Raw genomic sequence first — 21049 nt, forward strand, 5'->3', positions numbered from 1 at the left:
GTTGGGTGTGGAACAGAGTGGACGAAACTCCATAGAGACAAGCCCAATGAGACGAGAATAGTCATCGTGGTCATTGGCCAATGGTGTTCCGCAGCAGCGGATCTTCAGGAACTAGTTTTCGGGAACTTGGTTGCTTGTGGAGTCTGACGGCAACAGAGTGGACTCGGAATGTCATCAATGTCCAGACAATTGCAACCCGAGTGGGAAAACTGGGGGGTAAGGATCTCGGTGTACGAAGCGACATCGGGCTAAACCCCGCAGCCGGCAGCCGGCAGCCGGCTACCGACAGCCGCGGAGCCGATCGACGCGGACGTCGGAGGCTACCCCACTATCTAGACCGAGCTGACCGAGACGTGTCATCACGTCGTTAGAACAACACAGAGAGGCCCGGATCTATGATCGGGAATGGCTGACATGATCTGCAGACTGCCAAGTATTCTTCTGTCAAAGACTCTTAGCCAAAGTATCGGGTCAATGTATAAAAGACCGCGATATCGGCCTGTACCGCCTCTACTGGCTCTTATCTCGCATCACCACTGCCAAGTTGCACCCTGAAGGCCCGGCGAGAAACGGCACCTTACTACTGCAGAATGCATTGGTTGGCATCCAAAGAGCTCATAGTGCCCCGGGATGATACAAAGCACATCATCATGTGGTTTTGGGGTCTTGTTGGTGCCGCCAAGGGCGTGATGCGCTTGGTCTCTCAGCCATCCCGCGCGTAGGCGGCGCGGGGGCGGGTGAGGTTGAGTTTACGGGTGTCTAGTCCGTGGCCAAGGGCTGGGCACCAGCACGCCAGATGAGGCTGGAATTGCAACTTTTGACGACTTTCTGCAGCAGCCACGGCCTCTACTGGAGCTTTCTTCTTGCGACCGCCCTTTCTGGACACTGGGTTGAGGGTACAGCGTGGCGCGGGGTCCCTGAAAGTTGGTCTCGGTGAGCTCAAGCCACATTTGGCGGGGTATCCTGTCGACCATCGACGCTCCTCGTGCTATCATCAACCCGCCGACGAGGGCCCCGGGACAGGCGTCGCGGGATCTCTGTCGTCCGATCACATCAACAGTATCTTTCTCTCTTCTTTTGCTCCTTTAACCTCGCGCTTGGCGTGGCAGCTTCCTCTGTATTGGATCTACTTACTACGTATCTCTCTCCTTTTCTCTTTTGACTATTACCAATCCCCCCGTCCCGTCCCGGCACAAAGGAGTTGCCGGACCACCGAGCCGCGAATTAGCAAAAAAGCGACCCCACGACTTCATGGATCTCCCATGGATCCGGTCTCCGTGTCAGCCATGCAACCGCATGGAGCAGCAGACTTTTTCCGCGGCAACCAAGTGCCAGTGGTCCCCATTTGGGGACGGGATGGACCATACGGACACTTATCGTGGCGAACATGACTTAGTCGTGGCTCCCAGTAAGGGGGGGAAGCTACTAACAGATACATACCTACACATAGTCACCCGCGCATAGCATGCCGCCAAGGAGGGTACATGTGCAAGGTAGCGATCACGTCATTTGAACTAAACAGCCTCCATTTTTACCTTGGACGACGGGGTGTAGCAACAGCGCAAGGCCGATTTGACGCCGGCGACGAGCGACAATTTTCTCTCACTTTGTAGTCGAGCCCGCATTTCGCAGCTCCCGTCACAAGGAATAAAAGGACACGCCTGTCCTCCTCTCCCGTCCCTCCCGTTGATTCTCCTTCTACTGCTGGTTCTCCTGTTTCTACTCATCTGCGATTCTTTCTCCAATCTTCGCACATAACTCTCTTTCAGCCAGAAGCCACGGGCTCAATTGGTCGTCTTCTTTTCTCCTCAAATTTCTCCGTGGGAGCTTCTCAAAGACCACCCTCCTCCAGTGTCTTCCTGTCCGTTCAGCTTACTGAACATCTCTTCTCTGCCTCGCGCTCCCCCTCAGAAACTCACCATGGCCAACTCTCCCCACGGCGGCGTCCTCAAGGACCTCTTCGCGCGCGATGCGCCGCGCCACTCCGAGCTCCTCGCTGAAGCCGACAAGCTCCCTTCCCTCGTCCTGACCGAGCGCCACCTTTGCGATCTCGAGCTGATCCTCAACGGCGGTTTCTCTCCCCTCGAAGGTGCGTGCGTGTAGTTTGCCTTGCCTACCCTTCCTTTCCCCCTGAGATCATTCGCAGCGTTGCGCAATGATGGATGGTGGGGTTGCGGCGCGGAAACAACCCCGCCATGATTTTTTTTGGAGGGGCAATCCCCCCCCACGATTACGTCCTAGGCCTAAGAACAGCGGGACTGACCAAGGCAACACCCTCGCAGGCTTCATGACCGAGAAGGACTACAATGGGTACGTTCAGACCAATCCAATCCCATGCGGAAAAAGAGAGAAGAAAGAGATGGTCAGTCGCTAACGTGTGTGGCGCAGCGTTGTCAAGAACAACCGCCTCGCTGATGGCAACCTCTTCTCCATGCCCATCACTCTTGATGTGTCCCAGAAGAGCATTGACGAGCTCTCCATCAAGCCCGGTGCCCGTATCACCCTGCGCGATCTGAGAGACGACCGCAACTTGGCCATTCTTACTGTCGAGGATGTATACAAGCCCGACAGGTACGTCCCGGCCCCATTGAACATAACATTGGCTGGGTCTTCTAACAAGTTTGATTTCCGACAGAACCGTTGAGGCCATCGAGGTTTTCGGCAGCGACGATGACACTCACCCTGGTGTCAAGCACCTCTTCAACAACACCAACGACTTCTACGTCGGTGGTAAGCTCGAGGCCATCCAGCGCCTCGCCCACTACGACTTCTTGGACCTCAGATGTAAGTCCACACCTTTCCTTGCCTTGCCCCTTGGAGGGGAGGCAGAGCTCACAGGGCCCACCAACTGACAACCAAAAGACACTCCTGCCGAGTTGAGACTGCACTTTGAGAAGCTCGGCTGGAACAAGGTTGTTGCTTTCCAGACCCGCAACCCCATGCACCGCGCTCACAGAGAACTCACGGTCCGCGCCGCCCGATCTCAACAAGCCAATGTCCTCATCCACCCCGTCGTCGGCCTGACCAAGCCCGGTGACATCGACCACTTCACCCGTGTCCGAGTCTACAAGGCCCTCCTCCCCAGATACCCCAACGGCATGGCCGCGCTGGCCCTGCTGCCCCTGGCCATGCGCATGGGTGGTCCTCGCGAGGCCATTTGGCACGCCATCATCCGCAAGAACCACGGCGCGACCCACTTCATTGTCGGCCGTGACCACGCCGGCCCCGGTAAGAACAAGAACGGCAAGGACCACTATGGCCCGTACGACGCGCAAGTCGCCGTCCAGAAGTACTCTGACGAGCTCGGCATCACCATGGTCGAGTTCCAGGAGATGATCTACATCCCCGACCGCGACGAGTACCAGCCCGCCAACGAGATTGCCCCCGGCACCCACACGGCCAACATCTCGGGCACCGAGCTGCGCAACCGCCTCAAGACGGGCAAGGAGATCCCCGCCTGGTTCTCGTACCCCGAGGTCGTCAAGGTCCTGCGCGAGCAGAACCCCCTGCCGGCCCAGAAGGGTTTCACTATCTTCCTCACCGGCTACCAGAACAGCGGAAAGGACCAGATCGCCAAGGCGCTGCAGGTCACGCTCAACCAGGGCGGCGGCCGCTCCGTTTCCTTGCTCCTCGGCGAGACGGTCCGCCATGAGCTGTCCTCTGAGCTCGGCTTCAGCCGCGAAGACCGCGACAAGAACGTCGCGCGCATCGCCTTTGTCGCGTCCGAGTTGACGCGCGCCGGCGCCGCCGTCATCGCGGCCCCCATCGCCCCCTATGACGATGCCCGCAAGCAAGCGCGCGAGCTCGTCGAGAAGTCGGGTCCCTTCTTCCTCGTCCATGTCGCCACCCCCCTCGAGTATGCCGAGAAGACGGACAAGCGCGGCATCTACCAGAAGGCGCGCGCTGGCGAGATCAAGGGCTTCACCGGCGTCGACGACCCCTACGAGGCGCCCGCCAAGGCCGACCTTGTCGTCGATGTCGAGAAGCAGACGGTCCGCTCCATTGTCCACCAGATCGTGCTGCTCCTTGAGAGCCAGGGTCTCCTGGACCGTTTGTAAACGACCAGCGAGAGGAAGAGAGCGATAATCGAGTTGACGAAATCATTTCATGCGCCATTCAGCGGTAGTAGATATCAAGGATGGATTTACACAGCGGAGTTGTTCGAAGACAAACCTGGGATAAAAAGCTGTTGATGAATTTTTTATTTATTTTTTTACGAAGACTTATGGATGGAAATACGGCATCTCATGCATCGAGTTGCGGGGCGCTGTGGTCTGGATAGCATAGGTAGTTTGTCCCCCTGCGTGGCTGGCTGGCTACCGGAATCGAACAACATTTTTCAATGACGATTCGGTTGTAAGAGCAACGATACGAAGTTGTCGGAAGGCGCCGTTGTGAATTGAGATTAGACTGAGTGAAGAACAGCTTTAAAATGCACCAGACCAATTAGCCAACCGTGCGTGCAGATGGGAACCCCGGGGCGCCGGGAAACAACGCCCGAGCCTCGGATGGTGTGTGTGTGAGTGAATGTGATATGTTTGGAGAACAGCCCTCTGGTGTAGGTAGGTAGGTAAAGAGGTGAAAAGAGATGGTGTGGCTGTTCAAGGTTTCGTGGTTGGAGATGCAAAGCAAGCAGCATGAGAGTGATGCAGCGCGGGCGCTTAGGCAGAGAGTCGCGAGTGATTGGACGACATCCATACCTACAACAGATATGGGTACCTAGGTCAGGTAGAGCTACATTGCGTCCGGACACACTGCAGTTTCTTGGTGCCCGATGGGACGACGCCGTTGTTGATTTGGCGGGTATCAACACATGGCATGGCGGGGGTGAGGATGAGGATGTATGCGGGTAGGTAGGTAGATTAATAGGTCGGCCCCGTTGGTTGGGCGGGAGAGGATGGGGTGTACGTTCGGAAGCACTCAAGAGACAAGAGAGAATGTGCATTTCCGAACGTGGAGGGGGCCAGCATGGTGAGACTTGGGCTTCTCTCTCTCTACATGAGGCAGGTGGCAGGCTTGTCTCTGGTCTCAGGTCTGGCGGAATGGCGAGGATGAAGAGGAGACAGACGCCTGATCTTGTCATGCGTGCGGTTGTCGCTCGACTTAGGGATTCAGGGATGACGGATGCGAGATGCCTTGGGTGTCTTGGAGCATCGGGTTCTTCGTCGAGGTTTCTAGCGGCCATTGCTCAGCCCGAGACATTGAACTGGAATCTCTGACGCTAATTCTCACAGGAGGCTCGCCGCCCCTGAGCAGCCCGCCCGGTCGGTGCCTTGCGGCTAGAGCAGAGCATCGCCATCTTCAGTCTCGTGCGGATCTGAGTAAAAGTATTCGTGGTGATGTATCCGTACTCTGTACTCAAATTAGGTAGTTCTTGTCATACCGTGCGGTGAAACACGGTCCTCAGTGCCAATGTTTAGATGCACAGTGCGATCTTCTGTGGTCTGAGCTTCTGCATCCACTGACTCCTGGCACTGGGCAGTGTCCGTTGTGGATCCCAAGGGACCTCAGCCCGGTGCCACGTCAGGCTTCCTTTTCTCTAGCAAAGAGAAGAGACAGGCGACGAATGTGTCACCGCCCAGCCTAGGTACCCAGTGTTTTTAGTGTCCCCTTTCAACTGAAGGACCCATTATTTCTGGGGCCTGTCGCCTGCCCAGCCTACCAGCCCTCCAAACCCGCCTTCCCCCTTCACGCAGTCGCTCTTCGTCCAACAGCGTTGCTCGACGGCGAGATTCGCAACCGCCCGCGCCCATCTTCCGACTTATCGCTCTCCCTTCCGTCGCCTGGCCTGCCTTCGGACTCTGCACTCTGTGTCATCCCCGTCATCGTTTGTTTTATGCCTTCTACATCGTTTCCCAGCCCGACACAAACGAGGCGGTTTCTCGACGACTCGAACCGAGCACTGACGCAGAATTTGACCAAACGGAACCCCCCCGTCATCTTTCGTTCCAAGTCAGGGGTGGGCATTTTCCCTCAAAATCCTAACGCAGGATTCCCCAGTTTTGTGACAACTCCCGAGAGCTCGCTTCATCGATTTCGGGTCGGTGAACAAACCCCAGACCAGGTCCTGCCTGCTTCTCTTCCCGCCTATTTCCTCCAAAATCATCCAAGCTTGATCCTCACAGTTCGAACACGACGGCCCGCTTCGCCATCAGCTCGCCAAAAACCTTCCTGCCCACCCTCTCGCAAAGCTCACTTGGGCTCCTTGCTTGATTGATTTTGTTCTGTAGGCAGCATCGGGGCCCAACCTGTACCGACTACTACGCCTCGCACACAAATCAAATCCCCGCAACACCAGCAACAGCAACTACTCGGCCTAGCTCTCGGCCTACGCCTCCATGCTCCATCATGTCTTCTAAAGACCGTGACGTCGACCTCGACGTTGATCGGCCCCCGCGCGACAAGACCGACAAGTCGGAGAAGAAGGCCTCGAGAAGCAAGTCGGAGCGCAGTAGCAGACCCGACAGAGAAAAGGGCGACAAAGAGCACCGCTCCCACCGCGTGAGCTCGCGCTCCTCTAGAACCAAGATGGCAGACGGCAGCGGCCTCGGAAGTGACCTCAATTCCCACTCTCACCGTCGCCACCGCACCCGCGAAGAACGAGACCGCGATCGAGAGAGGGACCGCGGCCACGACCGCTCCGTCTCCATGACCGACCTTGTCCCCGAAATGTCTCGTACCTCGCTCACCGGCCCGGCCTCGACTGACCGTATCTCGATGCCCTACCCGACCTTCAGCAAGGCGCATAGCAAAGAGGCCGTCCGCGGCAGTCGCGAGGATGTGTCCGAGTCGGCCGTGGGCCCCACGAGGAGGAACGACCCCTTCACGCCCGAGGCAACGGATCTGGGCGGCAGCGAACTCAAGCGATCCATGAGCGTCGAGCATTCCGACAAGCAGCGCAAGGTTTCGTCCAAGAAGGAGTCGAGACCCCCTAGCCCGCCCGAAACCGACTTGTCGGGTAAGAGACGCTCAGGCACCCCTGAGGAGTCATCTAAGAGAATGCGCGAGGAACGCTCAAGCTCGAGGCTCAGCGGAGACTCGTCCAAGAGAGACCGGGAGGATAGGCCAAGCTCGCGCCTTAGCGGCATCTCACGATCGGGCTCCAAAGCAGACGACAAGTCTCGGCTGAGCTTCAAATCCAAGACGAGTAGCCAGGCTACCTACGTCAAGTCGCCGGCGTTCCCCCCTGGCGTGCAGGAGAGTTTAAATATCAAGCCGAGCGCTTCCAGATCCTCCTCGAAGCGGAGTTCGTCGAGCAAGAAGAGCCGGAGACGGGAGTACTACGACGGTGACTCGTCCCCCGAGAGCCTTCAGGATTCGTCTCCCAGAACCCCGACACAGGCGCCACCCTTCCCGCCACCCTTCGCTGTGCATGACAAGCCCCCAGGGCCACCTCAGGTTTACCCCGAGAACGACATCACTCCGTCCGCAACACCAATGACCGATATGGGTCCCCCGACCGACCCTCCTCCCCCGCCGCCGCCGCCGCCGCCACCCGTTGACGTCCAGGAAGCACCGCGCGTCGATTATCTTTTGCAAAATGGCGGACTCATACAACCGATCCCCAAGACATTTCTCTCCGTCCTGCCCCGGCAAAATGGCGCCAGGCCATCTAACCCACCCCTAGTTGGCCCGCAGACTTTGTTCGCGCCATTCTTCAACCTGTTGGACCAGTATAATTCGGTCCTCAACCGTAACGGCTCCGTGGCAGTCGCGACCGGGCACCGATCAGTAGCTCGGCGTCTGCTGGACCGTCTTGAAAACGTATTCTCGAGAGAGCTCCCTGAGCACGGATGCACCTGTGTGGTCTGCGAACGGGGTCCCGATATTCAGCATCGCGGTTTGGGCTGGGGGGAAGTCCTTGAATGGGTCAGCGGTCGTATCGATCTTCCCCAGTGGCCACCGTTCGACCTGGCAAGCTTGGGATCCAAGGCTGCGGAAGTGTCCGCGGAGTTACCACCCCGGCCCGACTCGCCGGTCAAGATCGATCCTGATATCGCCGAGGAATTTCGCGAGCACTATCTCAGACAGTCTAAGAAGGTTAGGGGGGCTGTGGACAAGTGGCTCAACACCTGCGGTGAAACGACGGCGCCACCGCCTCAGGACGTAGATGACGAGACTCTGACGTTTGCCATACTGACGAACTTGGACCCTGAAGACCAACCGTACTTCAATGCCATACTTGTGGGTTCCAACCATCCCAAGCCCGCAACAAGAGCACCAACGCCGTTGCACCGCGCGCGCCCTGACCTCCTCGTCAGGGCAGGCTTGGCTCTGCAACGTCTCTACCGATTGACGCAAGTGCCGCGAGACGCCGAGGTCGCCATGTACCTCGTCAAGAACCCTCACACCCACGACCTTCTCGTCACAATGTCCGATATCAACACGCAAGAATGGGAAATCTTGACTTCTGGCAGGTTCGACGGTTTCCTCTGGTCCGGAGCCGATGGCGACGATGGTTCCACTCCCACAGCTGAATCGCGCGGCGCCACCCCCGCGAGCAACTACGTCCCCTCTAGACCTTCTACGATGAGCCCGGGCGTTCGAGGAACGCCAGGCTTCCCAGGATCTCGCAATACGACGCCGTTCTCGGCCTACTCCCGCGGCGCCACTCCGGCGTCTTTCGTTAGCAACGCGTCGTCCGCGGCGGCGAATCGTCAAGCAGTATCCCGGGACGAGGAGATGGAGATGGCCGTCCTCGCAGAGGTGGAGCGGGAAATTTATCAGGGCATGGAGGCGCTGGAAGATGCCTTTGAGGCGCTCCACCTCAAGGCTGAAGTCGTCCGGACGGGCTTGCGCAACCGCGGCGCCGGCCTGATGCACAGCCTCCAGAGCCGCCGGCGCATCGACGTCCTCCCTATCCCGGGCTCCGGTAACTCGCAATCATCGGGCTACGAGCGCCCTAGTTGGGCGCAGGGCGATTACGACGCCAACAGCGACAGCGAGTGGGGAGGCGACGATTTTGAGCTCGCCCCAGACGACTCGGCGAGCAACATCAGCAGCTCGCGGCACCGACGGCCCAAGAGGCGGACCGAGAGGAGGACGCCAGCGCCGATTGAGGAGGATGAAGAGGAAAACTGAACTCTCGAAGGAAACAAATGATGATGGATGGGAAATGAGATTTTACGAATCACCTTGATGAAATGGGAGAATGCTTCCGCCTCCAAGTCATGAAAAACGATTGGAACAGAGGAAATGAAATGATGACGCTAAAGTCCTTGAAGTCAAATGTTCTTTTGATGCTACGTGCTGTGAGACACCAAAGGATAGAAGCTGTTTGTGATCCGAACTGATGCCGTTGTTGATGTCGGAGTATCAGACTATGCCGGCTTGTCATTACTGGATAACGGGGACGCGTAAGGATGGATGAAGAGCCGAACAGTTGCAAACCGGACTGAGAGGAGAGGAGAGAAGAGAATAAGAGGATATACCGCTCTGGGGATGAAGGCAGGCAGGCAGGCGGCGATATATATCCTCGCTCTCGTGGTCTGTCAGAGAAGGCCGAATTTGAAGCTTGGCAGGTCATCCCTGGTTTTCATTTACCCTTTTTCTTCTTCTGTCTTGCTGGTCGAATGGGACGAGGGACGGCGCGGAATTTTTATGCGCACCTACCCTCGTCGGAATCTTCCTCGGGTCTCTGTGATTTGATCCGGTTCGGTCGGTTAGTTGCATCGTCACGGAGTCTTGGGGTGTCCAATCTCCTGCCGCGTTGATGCGGTCTGGTCTCTTATCTTGAATTATCTTTGAATTCGAGGGTTCAAGATGGATGAGGGTTCGTCTTTTATCATTAGTTAAATCTTTAATCAGTCTCTTGCTCGCTCGAATAAGTCATAGGCCTTTCCATGTCTCTCTTTCGCGACGGTGACATCATAGCATGAAAAGGAAGCAACTAGTAAACTCGCTATATCAATTTTAAGAGGAAGTCGCGCGGGATGTTTGAAGACTTTCTTATGTGGCAAATGACGAATCAAGCGCTCCTTCCACTGCCCGTGATATCCCATCTTTCGCCCTCGTTCCTTTCTTCCCTGGGTGCCTCTCTCCCTTGATCGCAACGAAGGAGAGAATCAAGACGTCGAGAGAGATATGCCCGAGATTGAATATCGCCAATGCATCGGATGGAAAGGAAGAAAAGGCCCCTCAGCTGATCCACCGCTCTCGCGAATACTCGAATATCATCGAGGGCAAAGAACTCGTTTTCGATGGCGAATTTACGAATAGAAACGCAAGTCTCTCGCCTTTCTCATTCCACCATCCCCGCCATAAAGCTTCATCCCTCAACCCTCTTGTTCCTGGCCCTCACTTTTGCCGCCGGCCACCTGCTGAACACCAACCACGTCTGCGGGTGTCAGGACACGGTCCAAGCTCTTGAGACTTCGCTTCAGGACCTTGGTGGTCTTGTCTGCCGACTTGAACTCCTTCAGCTCCCTCTCGGCACGCTTCTTTGTTGACCTGAGCGCCCGTTTGTCGCCCTTGTTCGACTTCCGGAGTATAGTGATGACCTGGGAAAGGGACTGAAGTACCCGTTGTAGGCTGCCTCGGAGGGCTCGGTTGTCCTGACGGAGCTGATTTAGAGTGATTTCTTGCTTCTGAAGCAAGTCGGAGTGACTGCGGAGTTGGTCATCGAGGTTTTGAAAACGGTTGGACTGCTCTCGAAGCTGACTGGAGTGGTCGTTGAGATTTTCGTGGCATTCGCGAAGTTGACCTGCTTGGTCCTGAAGCTGGAGAGATTGGCCTGCCGAAATGGCTGTTAGGCTGTTGCCGATGGTATCAACGGCTCGTTTCAGCTCCTTTCGGGAGCTGCGCTTCTTTACCTTGGGATGGACCGGGCCTGAGGTGTCGATATTAAGTGCGCTCCCAAGCGAAGAGTTCATGGCACTGGTTGAACTAATAACCTTGGACGCCTTCGTGGTGTCGGCGTTCTGGATATCGTTGACGACAGCTGCAATAGCTGCATTGGTGCCCGGGAGAACATGAGGCTCTCCTTCGACCTCAGGGCTCTCGCGATTGGGGTACTTGCCGAGTCCATTATCTTCAGATTCATCAGCGAGACTATCAGCGCTTGGAAATCTTCCTAGTGGATGAAAAAGGCCAGATAATGGGGACGACCTCTCGTTTTTGATGATGTTTTGCTCATGCATCAAGGTTGGTTCTTGAGACGACTGACCGAGAGGTCCCGGTCTCCATGGCTGGAAAGGGTCTTTCTGGGCAGCCTCCGCCGAAGTTTTCTGCTTTTTGTCTTGTTGGGGTGAGTAACCGTCCTCATTTTCGATACTGCGCTTCAGTCCTGTCGGTCTGGCAACGAGTCTTTTCTCCTCCTGTGTCAACTTCGCATTACAGCATTTCTCTGCATCCCAACCGGCCTCCACCAGCATATCGACAATGGGGGCCGGTATGACGAGGTTGTTCAATATTCGAATTGCTTCCATCATAGATGGAGGAGGTGGTTTGTTTCGCCTATCGGGGTTTTTCCAGCTGGCCATGAGCTGCATGTGAGGTAGTTGCTTGGAAACCTCTGCGGGTTTCTTGTCGTTCTCGTCCCAAATCATGGAACCCATGAGGTAATTGTCGATGGCACGGTTGGAGATATGAAATTCGTTGTCACCGTAAACGGGGTTCTTATTCTTCCTTGCCCATCTCTTCCAACCGAGGAGCGTCTTTGGGCCAGTTTTCTGACCTTTCTTCGGTGTCGCCTTCGTAGTAGACTTTGACGAGGAAGCCATAGTCATCATGGCGGTTGGATAGAGTGGGGGTTCCCTGGGACCTCCGTTCGTTCCAGGGGGTTTCATAGTAATGGATTTCGTGATGGAATCGGTGACTCCCGTAGCCAGTGTCAGAGGCGGGACTGTCGAAGCTGATCGTGGATCCAAAGTCTTCGGCGTCATTGCGGACCCCGAATTTGACTGTGAAGCCATATGTGTTAGTATCCACGTACTCGCAATAAGCAAATCAAACCCAAAATCAGTGCTGTGCTGAAATAAAGTAGTTCAAAGTCAGAGGACGAGCAGGATGGGGAGAAATGAGAGTAAGTGAGACGGGGGTTGTATACCATCGATCCTGGTTGCAGTTTCCTTTCTTTCCCCTTAGGATACGGATCGCAGCACTTGGAAGGATCCCAACCGGCTTGAGTGAGTGAGTCGACGATATCGTCAGGGAGTCTCAGGTTATTGATGATCCTCAGAGCCTCAAGATCAGAAGCGAAAGGGACGTAATGCGGCTGGATTCGCCGCGGGCCATGGACCATGGAAATGTAAACCTGCTGCTTCGTCTTGTCCGCGGGTGCTTGCGATTCGTCGTCCCACGCAACGTTCTCGAGCTGCTTGATTACCTCTTTGCCGGCGAAGCCCAAGTACACCCCCAGCTCTTCGTCGAATCTGTAGGTGTTGGACACGTCCGGCTCTGTCAAGAAGAATGCCGAATGAATTTGCTGCTTTGACCAGACTTTCCATGCCTCAATTCCCTTGGGAGGAGTTGCTTCAGACATTGTCCTTAGGTGAGACTGCTGTTTTGTAACAAGTGTTCTAGGCCATACCAGATAGGTAGGAGGAAAAGAGAAGAAGTGAAGTGAGTGAAAAGGGAAAAAAGAAGAGGAAGGACCAAGTAGATAGATCACACAGCCTTCAAGCAAGGTGACCATGAAGCAAGCACGCCGGATAGAACTTGCTTCTTTTCTCTTCCTTCAGTTGGAGTAGTAGTGATAAGATGGAGCTGAAGGGCAGAGCATACATGTTTTTCATCTGCTTCTGTCAGAATAGCACCCTCAGGGTCAAGGTGACTAGCAAGTGCAGGTGAATAATCGCATCTCGGTCTCGTGTTTGATTACGCACCAACGCTAATAGCCGCATTTGAAATTATGTCAGTTTAGCCAACATCTCTTTTGGCCTAAGGATTGGCGTCAAGACAAAGCTGTCTGGAGTCCGGCGTAAAATTGTTGAGAATACAGGATGAAGTTATTTTCTGGGTGAGGTGTTTACATCTCGTGTCTAGTTCCGTTTACTGTAAGACTGGCGTTCGGATGAAGTCGTTTGAAACCCGCGGTAAAACCCTGTTCCCTTGATTGTAGGACACTGAACGAAGCACCCTCCTTCTAATCTTGATAGTTTGTGGAAGGATTCTTTTCAGTCCTTTGGATTCGAACCTCTGGTGGGGAGCGACCTCCTGGCAAAAGATTGCCTTTAGGACCAGCCTGCCTTAGCGATTGGAAGGGTCCGGCTGTTCTGCGTCTGGAGATGGTAGTCGCGGACAAATGATTGACCATTTCTGTCTCTGCTTTACTGTGTTAGTTAATCCACATCCTTTTCTTTTTTCTTCATGGATGCATGTCTGAACGGTGCGTCTTCTGACTTACTTTTGACTGCACCGAGAAGGTTGTAATATAAAGTGATGCACAATCCGCCCTGTATGTATCGTGGAAAGATTGCTGATGCTTACTCAATTTGCTACTAGCAACACCCCTATGTAGTGAAGCCCGCTTGGGATCACATGTTTGTTTATTCAAGTATGCATAGATGGTGCGACCTTTGCCGGAATTAGGGCATCAGAAAGTACTACTAACTTTAGTCTCACAAGTTCTGGGTGAGATTTTCCACTTCTTTCCACTGTCACTCGTTCTCACAATCAACGCCTAACCATATGTCAGCCTTGATGAGGATGTAGGGAATTTTTTGGTTTTGTTTTGGTGAACAATTGTCTTTTAGAATATCCTCATGAGAGCCAGCTATCCCGGCACTCCTTACCACACTGAGGGTTATCAAAGTGTAACCTTGCTCAAGAGCACCAACCGTAATCTTGGTCGACTTCTAAGACCAGTCCACGGATTGGCGAAGGCCTGTCGGATCGGATGGTATTGCCCTGACTATGTTACTGAGAGCAATGTCGGCTCTCATGTATATCATCTTGCCACTCATTGATCACGCCGTGAATGAGGGTCACGTCCACAGAGACGGTTGGAAAGAGTAGCTTATTGCTCGTAGCTGGCGATACCAAGAGATGGGCCCTCTGTTTGGTCATCGACAGACGCTGTTGATATTGCGATTGATCCCGAGGACCCTGGCTGTATCCGCTGCTTCGTAAAAAGTATCCAAACAAAGTCTAATTAGGTCGTTCTCCTTGTTAACGAGCGGTCTACATGAAACCCGCACCAGAACAAAAACGCCATAGAGGGCCGCCGGTGATCATGTCACACGTCGTCCCCCGGTCGGCGAGCCCAAGGGACTTGAATCTTGTTGAACTGATTTTGAATTCTTCAAAGGAATCTGGGGGAATTTAACTACCTACGACTTCGGGGGCATCATGAGTTTTACCTCCACATACACGCGGGCCACCCCTACGATGCTATGCCTTGCCGCCAGTAAAAGACGACCATGACGACGACGACGACAAGCGACATCCATCCTCCATGTCGTCACACCAAAAAAACCAAACAACAACTGCCGTCTTCCTCCCCGTGCCGTCCTTCCAGCCAACGACGGCCACAAAGGAGGGGGAGCCGTGCTTGGGGAGCCACCACCCAATCTTGTCCTAGCCCCTCTCATATCCAGCTGGCCTCCGGCCGTCGTTTGCACGCTCTAATGCTCTTATAGATCTTTTTTCCTTTTGGACCTCTTGTACTCTTTAGGGATGGGGGGTAATCGTAATTCTTTGCCTCGTCAGTCTTTCTCCCGCAGCTGCTTGTCAACGACAGCTTTTGGCAGCTTCGAGCCTTGCCCACTAGCGTGCATTGCGGCGGTGGCTCCTTCGGATCATCTCGCGTCTCCCTCTTATGATTGAGAGCTGAGGCGGCCAGAGGACACTACGTTCTGACACAACCCTCACAGCTCCTTGAGGGGCCCGGCTCGGTCATCGATGACATCTCCCGTAGGCCTTTTAGCTGGCACCGCCGTTGACAGGTGCAGCACCTTGTTGTTGGGCAAGGGCCAGCTGAGCGGCCTGGGCGTTCTCGGTCGCCTTCTGCATGACACCCTGCAGGGCAGCCTGGTCCTCGGCGGTAAGGTGGGAGGCCAGCGACTGATAGAATTGGGGCTGCTCCTCTTCCATCTCTGTTCGGGTGTTAGTCACGCCTTTCATGCCAAGCCAGACAGAAACACCACTTACTCATCAGAGTCGCGCTGAACAGCTGGTACGGGTCCACCTTGTCCAGAGGGGACTCAAGCAGCACACTATCTTCACCGAGGTCGTCCTCAGACTCGATATCCTCCACGTTACGACCGAACTTCTGGGCCTGTTTTAAGTGTTAGTTGAGTCAAAAGTGCAAGGCTGGCTGGGTTGCTACTCGCCTCCTCGTTCAAGAACTCCAAGTAAGCGGTGCTCTCATCCCGACCGTCATTGGTCTCCTCCTCATCTGCCTCGTCCTCGACGTTCCAGTTGGCCTCGTCCTCTGCCCATTCGTCCTCTTCACCATACTCGTAGTTGCCTGCCTCGAGGTGGTAGTCGTCGCGCAGAGCCTCTTCACGGTTCTTCATGGCAGCGGGCAGGGTCTTGAATAGCTCTGTGACGCCCTGGAGCAAGCGAGGCCAGCCGACAGCAATGCTCTGGGGGACCTGGTCGGCCTTGAGGCTGAGCAGGGCCGCAATGGCGACGATGCAGAGCTTCTTGTCGTGAACCCTGGTGAAGTGGGACATGCTGCCAAACCACAAGCTGAAGAACCTGTTGGTCCAGCCCTTGGTTTCGAGGATGTGGAGAGTAAGGACGGGGTTGTAGTGGATGGAGTTGATGACAAGCTCCATGAGGTGGATCTTGTAGGCCTTAACCTTCACGTCCTGGGCACTGAAAACGTTCATCGCGAACTCGATGAATCGCAACACGTAGTTGTCGATGTGGCCACGGAGGTTCAACATCATGGCCTCGGCCAGCTTGCAGGCGCAAATACGGTCAACACCGCCGACCTTGTTGTCGTTGAACATATCGGAGATCATAGAGAAGAGGGCCTCAATGTACTCGGGCTTCTGAACCAGCTGGCCAGCGCCGTACTGGACAAAGTTGTCCAGAGCCGGCAGCATGTCTTCCAAGTACAACTCGGCACCTGCCTTAAAAGTGGCGTGAATGAGCTCGAAAGCCTGCCACATAGTGGGGGAGATGCCCTTGGCAGCAAATGTGCAGCTGTCGATGATCTCGAAAACTTCATTGTAAAGATCGTACAGCTTGTTCTCGAGCGTGACCTGGATAACGGGCATAAGAACAGCCTCAATGTGCAGGAGCACGTCAGGAGTGCTTTCGAGGGTAAGGATGAGAGTGCCGATCGTCTGGAGAACACCGAGAGCAGTAATACTCTTCTCGTCAAGGTAGTCTCCAAACTCGTCGTCGCCATTGTCCTTGTTCTTGTCCAGCACCTCGCGAACAATGCGGAGATAGGTGTCTCTCAACTGCTCGCTCAGGGCAACCGCAAACGGCGTCAGCTCCGTAGCGAAAACCTCGACGAAATCCTCCATGACGTTGGCGAGGGCGTCGATGTCGGCCTCGTTGGCGAGCTTGAGGAGCTGCTGCATAATGGTAGGAATACTCTGCTGCATGCTGGTACGGATGATATCGTGTCGGATGAGGGGCTGCAGGGCGAGTGCAGCAGTCACACGGACAGGCAGGGCCGGGTCCGCCATGCAGTCGAGAATGTGGCGGTAGATTGTGAGGAGGTTGTTCTGGTCCTGGAAGTTGAGCTGCTCGAACTTCTCGATGGTGTCGCAAGCACGCGCGCGCAGATAGCCCTGGGGACTCGTGAAATCGGGGAAAACGTAGCGGACGAGGAAGTACTCGACCTGATCGGCGATGGGGCTCTTCTTGCCCAAAATAACCGGGGCCAGGGTACCGATCATTCTCAAAGCGCCCTCCTTGGCAATGTGGTTCTTCTTGTCATCCGGCGCCTGCTCGTACTCGTTGACGACGGCGTTGACAAACTTGAGGATCTCGAAAGTCTGCTTTCTCCGGTTCTTGGTCAAACCAACAAGGAAGTTGGTGGCGGCAACGTCGGGGGCCGAGGCCTCTTCGTAAAAATTGAGTTTCCTGTGGAGGTACTCATCCGGTTCGTCCTCGAACTTCTCAATGTCCTCGTCGGACAGGCATAGGACGGGGAAGACGAAATGGGTAACCAGGTTCTGCAGGTGAGGCTTGAGGTGATTCCACATCTCCTTGGGACGCACCGACTCGTCGAGGAAGACCAGCGTGTAGGACAAGCAGGGTCTGCTGAGCCAGGCCGTCTTCGCAACCCACTTCTCGATCTCGGCCAAGTAGTGCTTGAGGATCTCGGGCGCAATAGTGGCGGAGAACTCTTTGGCAAAACGAACTGCATCCTCGTCCTTTGTGTTGGTGATGGATTGGGGGTTGCCGTGTCTGGCGCACTGTTAGCCAAGCCTCGCGGCATCGCGGAGCGTCGAGCCTTCCTACCTGATGAAGAGTCTGTTCAGGTTGAAGTACGCCCACTTCTTGGCCTTCCACCAGTGGTGTTTCTCACGCTCGTATGAGTCGTCGGCCATGGCGCTGGCCGGCGTGGTCTTGGAAACGGTCTGGAGGAACACGGTGCACCATCCGAAGTTGGTCTGTTGAGCGCGAAGGAAGGCAGAAAGCTCGAGCTAGCAGGGTCTTGTCAGCCAACATTACCACGGCAAGCGAGACGAAGATTTCAGTGTATACCCAGGTCGCGTGCTTATAGGCCTTGAGGGCCAGATGAAGCATCTCGCCAGCCTCATCGCTCTCCTGAGCAACGAGCTCGTTGCAAATGGCTAACAGCCTAGGGAAGCTGGCTTCGATTATCTTGTCAAAGTGCACCCTGTTGTCACCGTCCGAGGACTTGAATCGGTAGGCGCGGCAGATGGCGAGGAGGCACTGCAGGCCTGCCAGGACGGATGCAGCATCGTTCGTGTTCAGAAGCTGCATGGTGTAGTCCATGAAGTTGGGCCACTTCTCGGGGAAATCGAAGTGCAGGATGCGCTGAAGGACGGGGATCAACTGCTGTCGGACCAGGCCCTGGGAGGCGGCCATGATGGGCAACAGGCGGTCGCGGAAGCGTGCCTTTTCATCTTCGGCGATCTGTGTCTCGTTCTGGCTGTGCTCCGACTTTTCCCATCCCCGATTTACGCGGTTTTTGATATAGATGACGGCTAGAGAAGAGGGGTGACGGTTTAGTACACGCCTTGCTGACCAAAAGGAGATGATTTACGGCGGCCAAGGACAGAAGGAGGCTTCGAATAGGTTCGTCTACGTACTTGATAGTCGCACACTGTTGTCTTGCTCGTTCTGGAGGACATCGAGGAGAACGTCCATAAACCCGGGGTGTTCTTCGATCTAGATGTCGCGAGAAGGTATGTTAGCGGGCCGATCCAAGATTAACAACATGGGACGCGATGTGCGCCGTCGTCCCCCTTCTGTCCGTTGGACCCGGTAGTCGGTTGTCTGGAGCGGACCCGGGACGCGATGAGAAAGGGGCGGCAGTCGGGCGTGCGTATCGTCCATGTTGTATATGTGCGTGCGGTGCGATGTAGTGCGGATCGTCTCGGTACGGTAAGGGGGGCCATTTCGTGGGGAGGAGGGGGGGAGATCAGGACGAGAAGGGAGATACGGGAAGCGAGGAGAGAGAGTGTGCAGAAGGAAACGAATGGTTTCTCATACCTGCTTCAGCTGAATCTCAGCCCTCCGTCTCGTGTCGGCATCGGGGTCCAAACTGGCCGCGAGCAGGCCTCGAATCGCCGAAGTGTCCATCTTGGGTGAATTGACGGGGTGATGTCGAGGCGAAGGCGGGATAGGAGTTGAGAAGAAGGAAAGCGGTGCGGGTGGTGAAGACAAAATTTTGGGCGGGTCGTCTGTGTTGCCTCGAAATGGCGGGGCATACCACGGCGGTGCGGTGCGTGGTGCGTCGAGACTGTCTGTGTGCTGCGTGCGTTAGGTAGGTTGGCGGCTGCTGCTGCTCCTGTTGCTGCTGGCTGCTGCAACTATTGCGGATGGACAAGTCAGGCCAAGGGGCCTAAGGGTCAACAGGGACTTCGGATAGGTATTCGTAGGTTGGAAAAAGGAGGTACCTCGTGCGCTATCAAAACTGCGGCAACGTCAGCTACTGGCGCTGGTGGTGGTGGTGGTGCTGGGCTCAGGCCTGATGCATGGTGTAGCTACCTGCGCGTGTACCTAAGTGGGCTGCTGTTAGTGGGAAGCGTGGGCTTTGGCGGGATAACGTAAGGCGGCGGTTGAGGGGCAGCGGGTTAGACTTCTGGCCGACGGGAGAAAGTCACTGGGATTTGAGGTGGCAGAAAGGACAGGAAGCCTTGGGCTGTGGATACTGCCTGTTGGTTGGTCGGCTGCCGCAAGGTTGTCAAGAGAAGAAACGTCTGTGTGTGTCTGTCTGATTTGCGTGGGATGAGACGGTGCGGCTTGTTGTAAGGCAGCGTAAAGCTGGGGTTGATTGGCTAGTGCTCGGGTTTCCCAGACGCCAAAATCCCTAGGTAGTTAGGTACCAAGGTAGGTAGAAATTACGCATGAACAATGAACAATGCCGGCGTACGCGGGTTGTATTGTGCCTTCGACTTATCTATCCTCCTCGCATGTTTGTCGCCGGCAAAAAGGGAACGAGAGGAGAAGGTTCAACAAGTTGTCAGACGAAACGACGTCTCTCCGTTGTGCTTACCTCTCTCAGCTCTTCTCCAAGTAAGAGGTTCAAATTGACACTAATTGTTTTCATTCGAGGTATTATGAGCCTTCGTTTTGGTATCCCTCCCCTCTGTTTACTGCCTCTTGGGGTGGTCTGGCCAGCAAGTGGCACTCTCTGCTGGCTGGAATGCTATGGACTTTCCTGGTCCGTACGGATTCAGGACCCAACCTCAGGCCTCAGAGTGCACAAGGCGGGCGGGCATTCCGTCTCTACGAGACTGTCGCCTGGGCGGTGACTAACAGGGAACGGGGCATTTTTGAGATCGGATATAAGCACATCTTCAGTGCACGGTACCATGCCCCTCTACCTAGATTTGGTTGGCCACGGGGGAAACGGTTCGGCAGCTGGACGAGCGCCGGCATTGCAGTGAATTCCCGTCGAAGGCTGACCATCTGAGGTCGCGGTGCCACCTTTGCCTCCAACAGATGACAGCGCGTTACGGGGAGATGAAGAGCGACGAGTCCATGCCTGGCCGTGTGGGAATACCGTCGTCGCAGGCCTAAGCAAGCAGGGGGGTACGTTGCTAACGCGAACACACAGAAGGAAATGGCAATTGTTAAGGACCAACAGGAGAGCCCGGTCGTCATTCATCATGCACCGATATTGGTAGGTAGCTTGGCTATTGTCGGCAGAAAAAAAAAGAGAAAAGCAGTGAACCGCAAAAGTGCGCCGCTCTCGTATCCACTCGTCCTGAAAGCGGTATGGCATCAGGGCAGCCCGAGGCTTTCGAGGGAGATGCTTATTGGTCGGGCTCGCCGTGGCATCGTAAGGAGCCCACAGCCGGAACCTGGCAGCCTTTTTTTTTTTCTTCGTCCCCCCTTATCCTTCTCCTTCACCGCCTTCACACTCACCCATGAGACGAGGGCGGCAGTGTCTGTAAGGCGCCGCCAGCTCTTACCCGAACCCACTCAACCCGAAGCTTGGCTCCCAAGTCCCAACTCTCCTGCCGAGCCGGGCTGCCACCAACCTTCTCCGTCCCTACAGTTTCTCCATCCCCTTCCGATAGACGACGACCCCTCCATTCATCCACCCATCTCATCCAAATGCCAGTGGTTAAACGTCCTGCCACGACAATGTAACCATCTACGTTTGCCGCACCCGTGTTCTGGTACGTTCTTTGATAACATGGATGCTTCTTTCTCTTGTCAAGTGTCACTTGTATGTGTGCCTCGAATGAGCGTTGGCTGTTAAACCCCTTCTTCAAAATTCGCATGATTCTGCCCATTCCGACTCGACTCATCGACCCCTCCATCTCATCCCCATCCTCGGTGTGGGCCATATCCACTCAGCCGGAGGAGACTCGCGCCGGGGACCCCATCTCACTCCATGTCGCCATTTCCATGCTTGCTCAGGTCCCCAGCACGCTCAGAACGCTCAATGTGCCAGCGACTCTACTTTGTACCAAGTAGCTCCTGGATCAGAATTTTC

At 55.3% G+C, this 21049-nt stretch overlaps 5 protein-coding genes across 5 annotated transcripts; 2 read left to right on the forward strand and 3 right to left on the reverse strand.

The window, feature by feature from the left end:
- Nucleotides 1-1920: 1920 nt before the first annotated feature.
- On the forward strand, nt 1921-4058 carry CH63R_09979 (Sulfate adenylyltransferase; the record flags this gene model as incomplete). The annotated part of the gene is made up of 5 exons (XM_018304953.1): nt 1921-2089; nt 2283-2310; nt 2389-2571; nt 2636-2784; nt 2863-4058. The coding sequence occupies 5 exons, from the start codon at nt 1921-1923 to the stop codon at nt 4056-4058; spliced, it is 1725 nt and encodes a 574-aa protein (XP_018154377.1).
- A 2290-nt stretch (nt 4059-6348) lies between these two features.
- Nucleotides 6349-9081, forward strand: CH63R_09980 (5-methylcytosine g t mismatch-specific dna; the record flags this gene model as incomplete). Its single annotated transcript, XM_018304954.1, has 1 exon — nt 6349-9081. One exon carries the CDS (start codon nt 6349-6351, stop codon nt 9079-9081), a length of 2733 nt encoding a protein of 910 aa, XP_018154378.1.
- A 1193-nt stretch (nt 9082-10274) lies between these two features.
- CH63R_09981 (uncharacterized protein) lies at nt 10275-11184 on the reverse strand (the record flags this gene model as incomplete). Its single annotated transcript, XM_018304955.1, has 2 exons — nt 10275-11049; nt 11165-11184. The coding sequence occupies 2 exons, from the start codon at nt 11182-11184 to the stop codon at nt 10275-10277; spliced, it is 795 nt and encodes a 264-aa protein (XP_018154379.1).
- Nucleotides 11185-11616: 432 nt separating this feature from the next.
- CH63R_09982 (uncharacterized protein) lies at nt 11617-12481 on the reverse strand (the record flags this gene model as incomplete). Its single annotated transcript, XM_018304956.1, has 2 exons — nt 11617-11900; nt 12118-12481. The coding sequence occupies 2 exons, from the start codon at nt 12479-12481 to the stop codon at nt 11617-11619; spliced, it is 648 nt and encodes a 215-aa protein (XP_018154380.1).
- A 2381-nt stretch (nt 12482-14862) lies between these two features.
- Nucleotides 14863-18681, reverse strand: CH63R_09983 (Importin-beta domain-containing protein; the record flags this gene model as incomplete). Its single annotated transcript, XM_018304957.1, is given in 8 exon segments — nt 14863-15035; nt 15091-15208; nt 15269-15275; nt 15289-17316; nt 17371-17555; nt 17617-18083; nt 18189-18267; nt 18592-18681. 8 exon segments carry the CDS (start codon nt 18679-18681, stop codon nt 14863-14865), a joined length of 3147 nt encoding a protein of 1048 aa, XP_018154381.1.
- Nucleotides 18682-21049: the final 2368 nt, after the last annotated feature.

The sequence above is a fragment of the Colletotrichum higginsianum genome, assembly GCF_001672515.1.
Source record: "Colletotrichum higginsianum IMI 349063 chromosome 7 map unlocalized unitig_7, whole genome shotgun sequence".
In the NCBI taxonomy this organism is placed as follows: Eukaryota; Fungi; Ascomycota; class Sordariomycetes; order Glomerellales; family Glomerellaceae; genus Colletotrichum; species Colletotrichum higginsianum.